Genomic DNA, 16,133 nt, shown 5'->3' with positions numbered 1-16,133 from the left:
TTATCGCCCTAATTTACATGGAATTCCATAAATTCCAAACCTTTTCCAACTTTGAATATTTCCAAAATGTCCCTGGTTATGATCCACCATGATGACATCATAACCTCTTAAAATGTGTTGTGCCGTCACTTGCATTTGGGGGAGATGGGACTCGGGAGCAGATGCACGTGTTAAGACCGTGTTTTAGTTGCAAAGATAGCGCGAGGGGTGAGAAGACGACGCAACGTCTCACTTTGTTGTCAAGTGTCACATCAGTGAGTGATTGACAGACAGCTGCATGTGTTTGGTTTTTATGCACACCTCACATCACTAACACCGACTGGGTCCTTGTGGTTAATTTGAGTAGCTAAATACATCCTCATCACTATCCATCATGCATGTGTTTTCTTTGTCTGTCACTTCCATCACAAACTGTCCTATCATCTGTCTGTCTTGTCTAATAAAAAAAACCAAACATCTTTCTTATTATTTTGATTTGTTGTCTGTCCTCTTTTAATTATTCTCTTTTCCATTCTCACCTCAAGATTTGCTCTGTGTGTGTGTGTGTGTGTGTGTGTGTGTGTGTGTGTGTGTGTGTGTGTGTGTGTGTGTGTGTGTGTGTGTGTGTGTGCGTGAGCGTGTGCGTTCTGTAATCAGATAGCTTGTTGACAACATAAATAAACACTTAATCTCTTTTAACAAGATCCGCTGCGAATGTTTCCCAAAATAATTCAGGTTTGCAATCACACATGTAGACACTTCACTTATCGACCTCATCCTAACTGTAGGTACAATCATACTCAAACAGTGTATCCGGAAAGTATTCACAGCGCTTCACTTTTTCCCACATTGTGTTATGTTACAGCCTTATTCCAAAATGGAAAAATATATTTTGTCAAATTTGTACACAATTTTATTCATATTATGTTTATAAACTCGTGAGGACTTTAATTATGACCAATTCATGACCCTGTAACTACTTGGTATCGGATCAATACCAAAATTTTTGGTATCATCCAAAACTAATGTAAAGTATCCAAACAATAGAATAAAAAGTGCTTCTTACATTTTAACAAGAAGTGTAGATGGAACAAAATAACCAGATATTAGCAGTAAATGAACAAGTCAATTAATAACCCATTTTCTACTGCTCATAATTTTGACAAAATAATAGAATGATTTATGACACAGGATAGAGGGAAAGATGAACGCAGCATCGTACAGAGGACATCCTGGATGAGAACCAACGCTTCCTGTCACGCTCAGCAAAGTTTGCATCCCAGAGAGACAGGGAGACGTAACAGTTCAAAAACGTATTTAATTATCCAATTAATAATAATAATAATAATAATAATAAATTAGATTTTTTGTCGCGCTTTTCTATTATTAGATACTCAAAGCGCTCACAGAAGTGGGAACCCATCATTCATTCACACCTGGTGGTGGTAGCTACATTTGTAGCCACAGCTGCCCTGGGTAGACTGACGGAAGCGAGGCTGCCAGCTTGCGGCCTACGGCCCCTCCGACCACCACCTATCATTCATTCATCATTCATTCACCAGTGTGAGCGGCACCGGGGGCAAGGGTAAAGGTCCTGCCCAAGGACACAACGGCAGCGATTTGGATGTCAAGAGGCAGGGAGCGAACCTGCAATCCTCAGGTTTCTGGCACGGCCGCTCTACCCACTACGCCAGGGGTCACCAACGCGGTGCCCGCGGGCACCAGGTAGCCCGTAAGGACCAGATGAGTAGCCCGCTGGCCTGTTCTAAAAATAGCTCAAATAGCTGCACTTACCAGTGAGTTGCCTCTATTTTTTAAATTGTATTTATTTACTAGCAAGCTGGTCTCGCTTTGCCCGACATTTTTAATTCTAAGACAGACAAAACTCAATAGAATTTGAAAATCCAAAAAAATATTGTAAAGACTTGGTCTTCACTTGTTTAAATAAATGCTTTTTTTTTTTACTTTGCTTCTTATAACTTTCAGAAAGACAATTTTAGAGAAAAAATACCTTAAAAATGATTTTAGGATTTTAAACACATATACTTTTTTACCTTTTAAATTCCTTCCTTTTCTTCCTGACAATTTAAATCGATGTTCAAGTAATTTTTTTTTTTTATTGTAAAGAATAATAAATAAATTTGAATTTAATTCTTCATTTTAGCTTCTGTTTTTTCGACGAAGAATATTTGTTAAATATTTCTTCAAACTTATGATTAAAATTCAAAAAAATTATTCTGGCAAATCTAGAAAATCTGTAGAATCAAATTTAAATCTTATTTCAAAGTCTTTGAATTTCTTTTAAATATTTGTTCTGGAAAATCTAGAAGAAATAATGATTTGTCTTTGTTAGAAATATAGCTTGGTCCAATTTGTTATATATTCTAACAAAGTGTAGATTGGAATTTAACCTATTTAAAACATGTCATCAAAATTCTAAAATTAATCTTAATCAGGAAAAATTACTAATGATGTTCCATAAATTCTTTTTTAAGTTTTTCTCTTTTTTTCGGTTGAATTTGAATTTTAAAGAGTCGAAATTGAAGATAAACTATGTTCAAAATTAAATTGTAATTTTTTTCGTGTTTTCTCCTCTTTTAAACCGTTCAATTAAGTGTAATATCATTAATTAATAATAATAACATAGAGTTAAAGGTAAATTGAGCAAATTGGCTATTTATGGCAATTTATTTAAGTGTGTATCAAACTGGTAGCCCTTCGCATTAATCACTACCCAAGAAGTAGCTCTTGCCTTCAAAAGGTTGGTGACCCTGCACTACGCCATACCGCCCTTAATTAAGGCAGGAACAAAACCAAGCGCACTGGGTGGAGGAACCAGTGCCACGAAAAAACAAAGGGAAAAAAGTACAGAATAAAGTGGCCGTAAGAAGGCGGGCAAAAAGGCTGGAGCGCACAAAAAAAGTCACAAATGAAACAGCAAATGCTGGAGGAACTGAAGGAAGGAACCATCATAGGACAGGTGTGTGCAATCACTATAAGTAGGGTGTGGCGATGAGACCCAGGTGTGCTCAAGCCTTCCCGGGCTGCCATGACAACCGGGGAGAGATAGAGAGAACAAAGTGGGAGTGGGATGGCCAGGAAAAGCACGAAGAAGAAAAACAGGAATGTGACATCTTGCCATCCAACCTGATGGAGGTTGAGAGGTGCTGCAAAGAAGAATGGGCGAAACTGCCCAAAGACAGGTGTGCCAAGTTTGTGGCATCAATTCAAAAAGACTTGAGGCTGATGTCTTTTCCTTTCTGCCTTCAAAGGAAGGTTACATTTCAAATAAAAAAAGGTTTACAATTATCTCATCGGTACGGCGTCTTCAGTAATGCGGACGCTGTATCGATCCGTTGTGGTGAAGAAGGAGCTGAGCCGGAAGGCAAAGCTCTCAATTTACCGGTCGATCTACGTTCCCATCCTCACCTATGGTCATGAGCTTTGGGTTATGACCGAAAGGACAAGATCACGGGTACAAGCGGCCGAAATGAGTTTCCTCCGCCGGGTGGCGGGTCTCTCCCTTAGAGATAGGGTGAGAAGCTCTGCCATCCGGGGGGAGCTCAAAGTAAAGCTGCTGCTCCTCCACATGGAAAGGAGCCAGATGAGGTGGTTCGGACATCTGGTCAGGATGCCACCCGAACGCCTCCCTAGGGAGGTGTTTAGGGCACGTCCGACCGGTAGGAGGCCACAGGGAAGACCCAGGACACGTTGGGAAGACTATGTCTCCCGGCTGGCCTGGGAATGCCTCGGGATCCCCCGGGAGGAGCTGGACAAAGTGGCTGGGGAGAGGGAAGTCTGGGCTTCCCTGCTTAGGCTGCTTCCACCGCGACCCAACCTCGGATAAGCGGAAGATGGATGGATGGATGGATGGTTTACAATTAATATATTTTTACCTTGGTCCCTATTTTTGATAGATCATAAAAAATACCAATAACCATCGATGTCAAACCCTTCTCAGCCGTATCGCCCTGCCCTAGTCTGAATGCTTGCTAAATATATTGTAGCTTGTTAGGAAATACCACGGGTTACCCAGCATGCCTTGCTGTGTGTTTTAGAATAATCAATCATTCCATTCAGAGGAGTCTGATTGGACAGTCAGCCTGGCAGTCGACACATCGGACATTGAATGCCCTCCTCCCGCCTCCACTTAAGTTACAAATCTACCGGAGTCTGATGTTTTTGTTGTGTACCTGAAATATTGTAAAGATGACGAGGATGTGGTCCATCAACCATCATCCTTTAAGAAAACTAACAATCAGGCCCCCTCTTCCTCTCACACGAGGTCCACCCAGGAATGGGGCCATCTGAATCCCTTCCCTACTGTAGGTTCCATCCATCCATCCATTTCTACCGCTTGTCCCGTTCGGGGTCGCAAGGGGTGCTGTGCGGTGTACACCCTGGACAAGTCACCACCTCATCACATGGCCAACATTCACACTCACATTCACAAAATTTAGTGTTGCCAATCAACCTATCCCCAGGTGCATGTTTTTGGAGGTGGGAGGAAGCCGGAGTACCCGGAGGGAACCCACGCAGTCACGGGGAGAACATTCAAAATCCACCCAGAAAGATCCCGAGCCCAGGATCGAACACAGGACCTTCGTATTGTGAGGCACACGCACTAACCCCTGTGTCAACGTGCTGCCCCATTCAGCAACCGTTCTTAAGAACAAATTGTGTTCTTAGGCCCACTTACGAAGTTTTTAAAGGCCTACTGAAATGATTTTTTAAAATTTAAACGGGGATAGCAGATCCATTCTATGTGTCATACTTGATCATTTCGCGATATTGCCATATTTTTGCTGAAAGGATTTAGTAGAGAACATCGACGATAAAGTTGCAACTTTTGCTCGCTGATAAAAAAAGCCTTGCCTGTACCGGAAGTAGCGTGATGTCACCAGAGGAAGGACTCCTCACAATTCCCCATTGTTTATAATGGAGCGAGAAAGATTCGGACCGAGAAAGCGACGATTACCCCATTAATTTGAGCCAGGATGAAAGATTTGTGGATGAGGAACGTTAGAGTGAAGGACTAGAATGCAGTGCAAGACATATCTTTTTTCGCTCTGACCGTAACTTAGGTACAAGCTGGCTCATTGGATTCCACACTTTCTCCGTTTTCTATTGTGGATCACGGATTTGTATTTTAAACCACCTCGGATACTATATCCTCTTGAAAATGAGAGTCGAGAACGCGAAATGGACATTCACAGTGACTTTTATCTCCACGACAATACATCGGCGAAACACTTTAGTTACGAGCTAACGTGATAGCATCGTGCTTAACTGCATATAGAAACAAAAGAAATAAACCTCTGACTGGAAGGATAGATAGAAAATCAACAATACTATTAAACCATGGACATATAAATACACGGTTAATGCTTTCCAGCCTGGCGAAGATTAACAATGCTGTTGCTAACGACGCCATTGAAGCTAACTTAGCAACGGGACCTCACAGAGCTATGCTAAAAACATTAGCTATCCACCTACGCCAGCCAGCCCTCATCAACACCCGTGCTCACCTGCGTTCCAGCGATCGACGGTGCGACGAAGGACTTCACCTGATCACAGATGCGGTTGGCGGAGGAAGTTAAGATGAGTTCGGCGGCTAGCGCGTCTGCTATCCATCTCTCAGTCTTCCTGGTTGTGTTGCTGTAGTCCGCCGCTAATACACCGATCCCACCTACAACTTTCTTAATTGCAGTCTTCATTGTTCATTAAACAAATTGCAAAAGATTCACCAACACAGATGTCCAGAATACTGTGGAATTTTGAGATGAAAACAGAGTTTTTTTGTATAGGATTCAATGGGTCTGTATACTTCCGTACCAACCCTTGACGTCATGCGCATACGTCAGCATAAAAAAAGTTTTCAACCGGAAGTGTGGCGGGAAATTTAAAATTGCACTTTATAAGTTAACCCGGCCGTATTGGCATGTGTTGCAATGTTAAGATTTCATCATTGATATATAAACTATCAGACTGCGTGGTCGGTAGTAGTGGGTTTCAGTAGGCCTTTAAGGATATTTTTGTATTCACCAATGTTTTCTTAGCTGGGATTTGTTCGTAGGTAAGAACTAAATCTATTTGTAGCCTATTTATTCTTAAGTGTGACAAGTTCCCTTACTTCTATTGTCTAATGTTAAATTAATATAGATAGATAGATAGAGATATAGATAAGACAGACAGACAGACACATAGCAAAATGAGCAATATATAGACATTTCAAAATACAGTATGCGCACACACACACACGCACACACAATAATCAATACCGGGGCGTTGATTTAGTGATTGGTGACTCTTTAAAAAAAACAAAACATTTTGCTGCTACTGCAAGATGCCACAGATCATGCCCTGGGGAGGGAGCGCATATTCCACGACCATATAGACCTATTTGCCCGAAGTGACGAATATTTATTTGAACGCTTTGGACTATCCTCAGCAGTCCCACTTTCTTAAACTTACGTCTTTGGACTATCCTCAGCAGTCCCCCCTTTATTAAACTTACGTCTTTGGACTATCCTCAGCAGTCCCACTTTCTTAAACTTACGTCTTTGGACTATCCTCAGCAGTCCCCCCTTTCCTAAACTTACGTCTTTGGACTATCCTCAGCAGTCCCCCCTTTCTTAAACTTACGTCTTTGGACTATCCTCAGCAGTCCCCCCTTTCTTAAACTTACGTCTTTGGACTATCCTCAGCAGTCCCCCCTTTCTTAAACTTACGTCTTTGGACTATCCTCAGCAGTCCCCCCTTTCTTAAACTTACGTCTTTGGACTATCCTCAGCAGTCCCCCCTTTCCTAAACTTACGTCATGACATTATGTATTTCCCCCGCGGGATAATAGGAATTTCTCTTCTGTAATCTGTTTGTGTTTTCTCCGTGTGTTTGATGTTCGGCTTTCCCGCCGGAATTGTGCCCTTATATGGGGAATTAAGGACATTTACCTATGCAAATTACGGAATTAAGGGTGTTTACATATGCATATTGGGGAAATAAGGGCGTGTTTATATGCAAATTATGATAGACACGCACCCGCTAACCATTTGGCATTCAGCATCTTAAGAACAGCAGGTGGGAACAATTTGGCCATTTAAGAACACGTCATGAATTTGAATGGACTCCTCTTAGGAAAGCTCATAGGAAGAAAGACAAGAGGAAAAGTTAGGAACTTATTGCTGAATGGGGCCCATTGTGCACAATTGATTCGCTTAGTGGCTCCCACAGTTTAAATGTTTATTGGGGTATGATGTTTGTAATGGGAAAAACGTTTATGTTTGTGTATTCGCGTTAGCCGTTAAGCTAGCTAGCGTTTAGCGACAATTAGCAGCTAACAATTAGCACTGCTAGCTGTTAGCTAGCAGCCAGCAGCGCTACTTATCGATTAACGCCGCCAGCTATTAGTTAGCAATTAACGGTGCCAGCTGGTAGCTAGTAATTAGCGGTGCTAGCTGCTGGCGGCAAGTTAGCACACTAGCTTTGTTTCCTAACAAAAGCAGTACTACCAGTCCGTGAGTGTATCGAATTGTAGGTATCAATGACGGTTTTACGATCATTTTAATATGAAACTAATACTGCACCAACTCTCAGGAGTTTTACTGGGGTTTATCATGAATTTGAATAATTTAATAATTGATATCCCTTTTTTTTTTTTTTTTTTTTTTTAATGTCCTGCCCAGCTTCTCGGGCAAATCATATAGCAGATGTAGATGCCCATATCGGCTGTTCAGATTTACTTTACAAAAGAGAAGTGTAGGATACTTCTCTTGTTGCCTTACTTGTATTTTGACTTTATTAAATGTATTTATATTATCATTTGGTGCAGCCGGGCCGGAGCAGGAGGGGATAGAAAGAGAGAAAAAGGAAGACAGAGGGGGGAATTGTGGGGACAAGAGGGGGATTAGACAGAGAGACAAAAACAACAACAGCAAACACAACAACAACAACAACAACAGAGCAACATCAGCAAATACGACATGTACAAATATGATGGTAAAAGTAATAGCAAATAAGCAGTTAGCGAAAATTAAAAAAAAAAAAAAAATACAGAAATGACAATGAGCATTATTACACTAAAAATGGAGCAATATGAATACCAATAGAAATAGTGCTATTGATAATAAACAATACCAGTACTTTACTTTTATAACTAATTGATATCCCTAATCACAACCTACAGTATCTGTGGCGATTCATCCTCATTAAAAAAAAAACCCGCCATGTATTTAACTGATCGTCGACTACGGGCAAAATCTAACAAATCAGATTTGAAGACATCCCAAGGGTGCTATTTTGTGTGTATGCTTGTGCTATTGTAGCAACACCGATCCTTCCTGCTACGCCTTCTTATTCTCTGGCAGACCGAAGAGATGTGTTAAAAAAGCGGCGTGACGATCCATACCGCCACCTACAGTTTGGAGTTGTGACAACAAGCTACATTCGCAGACAGTCCCATCATCATGTGTTTAGGGTGAACAGGTAGCGCCAAATCTTTTCATGGTGGTCCATATGTAGTTGTGGTGAGGCGCCACAAACAACTGTATGGGCGAAACCAGAACAGGGAGAGCTGGGGTCGGCTCCAGCAGAGACTAATGAGGACAACACTAGTGAAAATAGAAAGGAAGACTAACATTCTGGTGTCCAAGTCGGTTTTGCACTTTTACCCTCATCTCTTTCATCGTGCCTTCTTGTCTGGTGTGTGTGTGTGTGTGTCTTCTGCAGACAGGTAATAGGGAGGGGAGAAGAAGTGTGTGTGCACTGATGTGGCCATCCTTTGAGAGGAAGGAGAAATGTGCTTTGCCCGCGAAAAAGCAGCATCTGGTGCTGAAATGCAGCTTCAGCAGAGAGCTGGTGGCTTTCACAGAAGTTTGGTCTGCTTCACGGAAACATATGAGGGCAGCTTATCTGGCACACACACACACACACACACACACACACACACACACACACACACACACACACACACACACACACACACACACACACACACACACACACACACACACAGCAGGTTTATAGTGCTGACAGCGGGGAAGCATTGCTGCTGTCGCTGCTTGGAAGCTTCAGGGTGGCCTTACTGCGTACCTCAGAGACTGGTTAGTTAGACATCTCTGTGGTGTGTGTGTGTGTGTGTGTGTGTGTGGCAGTGGGTGACTGATGGCGGGTCCTGGCTGCCGGCTGCTGCTTGCTTGTTTCACACTCGCTCTGACAGCAAACTGTGCTGCAGTGACAGGTAAGCACTTTCCCAGAGAGGCTGTGGCGAGGAGGAAGGAGTGTCATGGCTGCAAAGTGCACCAGCTAAATATTGCCTCGTTACGTACACTTTTCCAATGGCAATAACGACTGTTGACTAAGTAGCTATGGTTCTTAAGAGAATGTTACAGCTGCGGCTCAGAGCGTTACAACTACCGCACCGACAATGACAACTGACGTGAGTGTTCTTTATGTCCTGTGACGAACGTCAACAATCACACTCCTGCTGCACTGCATGCTGGGGTTCCAACTTGATTCCTGTTTGCATGCAAGGGAAGCGTTTTACGCTGTTTGGGTGTTGATGGGCTGGATGCAAAATGGATTACTCAAATTTGACACTTAATATTTGGGATGGGTACCATTCAAATTTGAACCGATACCGTACCAATTGCCGGTGCTTGGAAATTGATACCGTAGCAATTTAAATTCTTAACCGTGAGCTGATATGATAACTGTTGTCCAGTTGTTCCATCTTCTTTTCTTACACTTCTGAGTCTCATTTGCAAGTATGCTTTCATTTAAGTGTGTGTGCAATAATCATTGGAACTTTAACTTTTTAACTTTGTCAGAAAGTAGTCTTTGCCACTACGATGAATGTACCAGTCTTGTCTTTTGTTGAACCCTACAAAGTGTTTACACTGTAAGTATTGTACTTATTACACACAAGCTGTTTTGATTGTAACGTGCATCTTAGTTGTAGTTTTCAATACTAAATTTGAAGGTGTTGAAATCCGCATTTAAACTTGCTCATGCTAATAATCAGTAGCATGTATATGGCATATCCAATGTAAATTATCATCCAGCTAGCGCATTTTGTAAAAAGGAGCTTTACTTTTGAGCTCTTTCTATGAGGCATTCTTGTTTTGTTGGCATGGAAAATGATCACATTAACTAGAAGCAGTCCGCTATGAATACAAGTCTGCAACTTGACGTCACATGCAAGGAAGGTATCGAAATATGGCAGTTTGCTTTAACGTGAATCAGTACCCAGTAGTACCGACAAGTAAAATGACTGCCAAAACTCCACAAACACACAAAAATATTTCTACCCACACCCAATGATTCACAAATTAAAAAAAAACATAATTTTTAAATAAAAATGTCTTTCTGAAAGTTAAAAAAAGATTTACCAGGAAAAATAACAATATTCCGCAGGTATAAAAACCTATTCACAAGTTTTTTAAAAAAACCACATTTCTTGAATTAAAAAAAACAACTATTTGCAAACAACACTTTTCTGCAAGTAGAAAAAACAATTGTGAAGTAAAAAAAAATAAAAACAATTTTCTTCAATTAAAAAATTATTTGCAAGTATAAAAACTATTTTTCTGCAAGCAAAAAAACGACTTGCAAGTATTAAAACCATTTTCTGCAAGTAAAAAAAATATTTGCAGGTATAAAAATAATTTATGCAAGTGAAAAAACGATTCACGAAAATATTTTTTTTTCTGCAAGTAAAAAAACGTTTTGCAACCATAAAAACAATTTTCTGCAAGTAAAAAAAATATTTGCAAGTATAGAAACAATTTTCTGCAAGTAAAACAAAGATTTGATGCATAAAAACTATTTTGAAGTATAAAAACTATTTTCTTCAAGTAAACTTTTTTTTTTTGCAAGTATAAAAACAATTTTCCTTATGTAAAAAATGTTTTGCCGCAAGTATAAAAACAATTTTCTTCAAGTAAAAAAATTTTTTTTTGCAATTATAAAAACTCTTTTGTTCAAGTAAAAAAAAATGATTCGCAAGAATAAAAACACATTTTTTCAAGTAAAAAAAAAAGATTTGCAATTATAAAAACAATTTTCTGCAAGTAAAACAAAGATTTGAAGAATAAAAATATATTTTTTCAAGTAAAAAAAGTATTCGCAAATATAAAAACACATTTCTGCAATTAAAAAATGATATGAAGTATAAAAACACGTTTCTACAGGTATAAAAACAATTTGCAATTGTAAAAACAATTTTCCTTTTGGCAGTATTATTCCACGCTGCGTGATCCAGACACTTGCACTCGGACCACCCGTAATTCGCACTCTACAATGACAGGTGGTGCTGCTCAGTCAATTTAAGGCTGTCAAAGCTACTGTTATTTCCGCATGGTGCCATCCGCCAAAAATAAAAAGCAGTCTGGTGAGTAAAATGGTGGACAGAAAAGAGGAGAAACTTACAGGTTAACATACAGGTTGAGCTTGTTACACAATATGTTTCTACTTGCAAAAAAAATGAATTGTAACTTTTGAATTGTTTTTTTGAATTGAAGAAAATCGTGTTTTTTTTTTTGTTGGGCATTGAGTAAAAACATTTTTGTGTCTTTGTAGAGTTTTGGCAGTGATTTCACTACTGTACACATTATTAAAGTACCAACTCCGGTACCCATCCCTACTTGATGAAGAACAGTTTAAAAAACATCAAAAACATTAATATCATTTGAGCTTGGACTGGAATGGTACGCCATAATCACATATCTCCGTTTAATGGTCACGCTTGGGTACAGTAAAGCAGGCGTTCCCAACCTTCTGTTAGTGAAGTACCAGCGATGGCCAGCAGGGACAATCGCAGCAACGTCCAAAGGCAGAAATGATCCATAACACACAAACACCATAGAACAAAGGTAACAGGAAAATACTGAAATTGACAGTAAAAAAGATCAGAAACAAATGCTTGAAAGATATTCTGCAAGTTCACAGAACAATGTGAAAGTTACCCAGGCTTCCTGAGGGATGTAGCAGGTCCTTAAAGACTTAAATGGTTATATTTTACAGTATTCGAGAGCAACTTCATAGTAATATATAGTTATAGAGCGACAAATGTTTAACAAAATGAAACATTTCCTTCCGCCAACTTTTTTAACTAACTGAGTTTTGTTTTGTCCTGTTTAATTTGTCATTTCTGACAAGGTTTCGGTGTGTGTGTGTTTTTGCTTTGGGATCTTTTCTAAATTTGGAGTGTTTGAAGGTTACTGCATGTTTGCATTGTTTATTTATTTATTCTTCTTCATTTCGAATACTACTAATACCTCCACTTAAGAACACAACATTTTAAAACCTAAATATTTTTTTTTTTAATTGAACAAATTCTCAAATAAATCAAAATCTAAAATAAAAAATACATCCATCCATCCATTTTCTACCGCTTGTCCCTTTTGGGGTGGCGGGGAGCCTATCTCAAATAAATAAAAATACAAATTGATCAATTAATAAAAATACAAACAAACACAATAAAAAATACTAATAAATACAATGCAAATAAAAAAAATACATATAAATGAATTAAAATAAAAATACAATTGAGTTCAATAAAATAAAAATAAGAAAAACAATTATATACAAATTAAAATACAGATGAATAAGATAAAAATGCTAAATGCAAATAAAGTTAAAAATGAAAACACATATTAAAATAAAATTGTACAACAGTTTACAATGTTTCACCAGTTTCGATAAAACCAATTGTATTCTGCATTTTAAATAAAAATCCAAATAATAAAATAAAAATACAATTTTACAATACATTTATAAAAGAATAATAAATATACATATAAAACAAAAACAAAAAATACAAATAAATACAATTAAATACAAAAATTATATAGAAATTAAAATTACAAATAAATAATGAAAGTACCAATAGATTGTATAAATATAAAAAAATGTATGAATGAAATGAAAATGAAAATACAAATAAATTGAAAAAATAAAACATAGTAATGAAAACAAAACGAATACAAATTAATTGAATAAAAATCCAGATAAATACAACAAAAATACAAATACATTAAGTAACAATGACAATTCCAATAGATAAGATTAAAAAATGCTGAATTAAATAAAAGTTAAACTCCAAATAAATAAATAAAAATGGAAAATACAAAAATGTAAAAATACAAATTACAAATGAATAAAATAAAGATGAAAATTATAAATAAGTAAAACAACAATAAATATAAATACAATTAAAATTGTACAATACCACCTAGTTTAAGCTAATTGTACTGATTCTTTGTTTTTTTTTAATTTGAAGATCGAATACTGATTGATTCATCTGGTAGCCTCATGTGTGTGTTTGTGTGTCTGTGTGCGCGTGTATGTGTGTGTGTGTGTGTGTGTGATCCTCACAGATAAAGCGTGCTCCATACGGCTCACGTGTGGCGGCCGTGCTGGTGCCATGTCTGGTTGGCCTGGCGATAGCGTTGACGCTCGCTGTGGCTGCGACGTTGGCCAAACTGCGAGAGAGGCGGCAGACGGGGGGAGGTTTGAGTCCGAGGCGACTCGAGGCTTCTGTGGGTTGCAGCCCACCCGTCGAGTTGTCCATCAGCACTTTGGCGGCACGTGTGGAGCGCCTGGTGTAGCCAAAAGGAGGGGGAGGTGTGTGTGTGTGTGTGTGTGTGTGTAAGTGTGTGTGTCAGTGGAAAACAAAACACAACACATTGATTTGCAAGCATGCTCCTCAATCAATCAATCAAAGTGTATTTGTACAGCCATTAATCACTAGTGCCTCAAAGGGCTTCACAAACCACAACAACATCCTCTGATCTGAAACCACATCCGGGCGAGAAAAAACTCCAAAAGCCCAAAATGGGACAAAGAAGAAACCTTGTAAAGGATGTGGGAACTCACCTTCTGGGTAACACCCTGCAGTGGAGAGCAAGTGGGTACAGGTATTCAATTATTACATTCATGATAACGTGAGAGTCCAGTCCATCGGGAAGCTAGCAGAGGGTCGTAGGAGGTCTTCTCCCATGTCATAGAGGAGTGGTCTTGACGTTGAACAGCTAGGGCCTCCTCCAGAATGGTACCTCTCTAGAGATTATCCCTGGTCACCTGGTAACCTCTCCATGCAGGAGAGGGGGGCATAGCAGAAAAGAGAAGTGGCAGGTCAACTGGTCTAAACAGGGGTCTATTTAAAGGCTAGCATATATAAATTAGTTTTAAAGTGGGCCTTAAATGCTTCTACTGAGGTAGCATCTGTAATTGTTACCGGTAGGCATTCCAGAGTACTGGAGCCCGAGTAGAAAACGCTCTATAGACTTGTTTTGGGCTCTGGGAATAGTTAATAAGTTGGAGTTCTTGGAATGCAGATTTCTGGACGGAACAAATAGTACAATACAATAAGCTAGAGCGTTTAGTATTTTGTACGTTACTAGTAAAACCTTAAAGTCGCGTCTTAAGTGCACAGGAAGCCAGTGCAGGTGAGCCAGTACAGGCGTAATATGATCAAACTTTCTTGTTCTTGCCAAAAGTCTTGCAGTTGCATTTTGTACCAACTGTAATCTTTTAATGCTAGACATAGGGAGGCCCGAAAAAAATTTTTTTACAGTCGGGACGAGACGTAACGAACGCATGAATAATGATCTCAGCGTCGCTGGTTGACACAATTGGACGCATTTTAGCGATATTACAGAGTTGAAAGAAGGCCGTTTTAGTAACACTCTTAATGTGTGACTCAAATGAGAGAGTTGAGTCAAAGATAATACCCAGATTCCTTACCGAGTTGCTTTGTGTAATTGTTTTGTTGTCAAATGTTAAGGTAGTTTTATTAAATAGGTGTCGGTGTCTAGCAGGACCGATAATCAACATTTAGTGTGTGTGTGACTATCAGTGGTACTTTAACTTTTTAACTTCAAACGAGACTAATCCGCTATACATCTTATCATTGCTTCTCGCAGGCAGGGGGCCAGAGACAAGTACTCGATGCCGAGCCATTTTTCTGGCGAGATTACAAGTCCTAGCTATGTTCCTCTTTGTAATATCTGATTGTCTCATCCTAGAGTCATTGGAGCCGTGGTGCACAACTATGTTCGAGTAGCTAGTGGTGCGATTAGCCTGTCGTACGTGTTTAGGCCTCTTGCGAGTCAGACTAGCTACATTGTCGGGTGCTTTATTATGGTTGGTTTACTAAGCTGTATGTTCCGGGTGATGGAGTCCCCTATAATTAAGGTGTGGTGTACGGTAAACTGCAGTGTGGGACTAGCTAATAGGCTAAAACTGTTATGCGTCATAACTGGCTCACCATAGTTTGAAGGCTGCTACAGACTGGGCTAGTTAGCAGACTACAGCTAACGCTAGAAAGCGTGTCCACGTCATCTTAAAGTTACAAAGCTACTCTGCTCCACAACCTATCCATGCATGAAGAACAGAAAGCCATACTCACGTTTTTTTCCTTCCCCCAGTCGAGTTCTTGCTGTCTTTAGAGCGGGGTGCCTCGGACCGGGGCTAGCTTAGGGCTAAAGAAGGCAAAAAAGCCTTTAGAAGCACACAAATGGAGAGATAGCACTTAGCTTTGATGACGAAGGAGCACTACCGAAGAAACATGCTAACTAGCGTGCATCTTTTTCTAGCTGACCGCTGAAGACGCGACCTCTGACCTGCTGCTGGCCGTCACTCTGGTGTCCGTGGTCCTCCTCCTGGTCCTCATCCTGACTTCAGCCGCACTGGTGGTCACGCTGAACCGGCGGGCCACACGCGGCACTTACAGTCCAAGCCGGCAGGAGAAGGACGGATCCCGTGTGGAGATGTGGAGCATCACGCAGACGCCGCCGGTGGAGAGACTCATCTGATGCTGCACGTATGCTCGATCGCTCACTAAATGCACATGACGCTGAACTTGTTTGCACGCTTCGTTGTGCTCGCCTTCTACGTTGATTTTATTTTGAAAGACTAAACCAAGAGGGGGTCTTGCACGGGGCGCCATTTCAACTTTGTAGATGTCTTTTCTTTTCTTTGCTTTAAATGGTAAACATTGTTCTCCTGGTAACTTAAGCAGAAAGTGGTTGGATGGCGCTATCTGCAGGGGAAACAAGTGTGCTGCAGCCGTGACCCCAGCAGGTGGCGCCATGACGAGTCAGTTCACTCCTCATTTTCCAGCACCGAAAGACGTGACGTTGTGTAAATATTGA

The 16,133-nt window shown here is 39.9% G+C and overlaps 1 protein-coding gene across 2 annotated transcripts in view; it reads left to right on the top strand.

Annotated features, from left to right (window-relative positions):
- The window catches only part of crb1 (crumbs cell polarity complex component 1), a 98,224-nt gene extending 82,393 nt beyond the window's left edge, over window positions 1–15,831 (top strand). For both annotated transcript variants that reach the window (XM_062028416.1, XM_062028417.1), the window contains one exon: window positions 13,356–15,831. In XM_062028416.1, the coding sequence (XP_061884400.1) occupies window positions 13,356–13,586 (231 nt within the window). In that variant the 3' untranslated portion in view covers window positions 13,587–15,831. The remainder of the gene's footprint in view (window positions 1–13,355) is intronic.
- Window positions 15,832–16,133: the final 302 nt, after the last annotated feature.

The sequence above is a fragment of the Entelurus aequoreus genome, linkage group LG19, assembly GCF_033978785.1.
Source record: "Entelurus aequoreus isolate RoL-2023_Sb linkage group LG19, RoL_Eaeq_v1.1, whole genome shotgun sequence".
NCBI lineage: Eukaryota > Metazoa > Chordata > Actinopteri > Syngnathiformes > Syngnathidae > Entelurus > Entelurus aequoreus.
The sequence above is the reverse complement of the archived record's forward strand: the minus strand, read 5'-3'. Positions and strand labels throughout refer to the sequence as shown.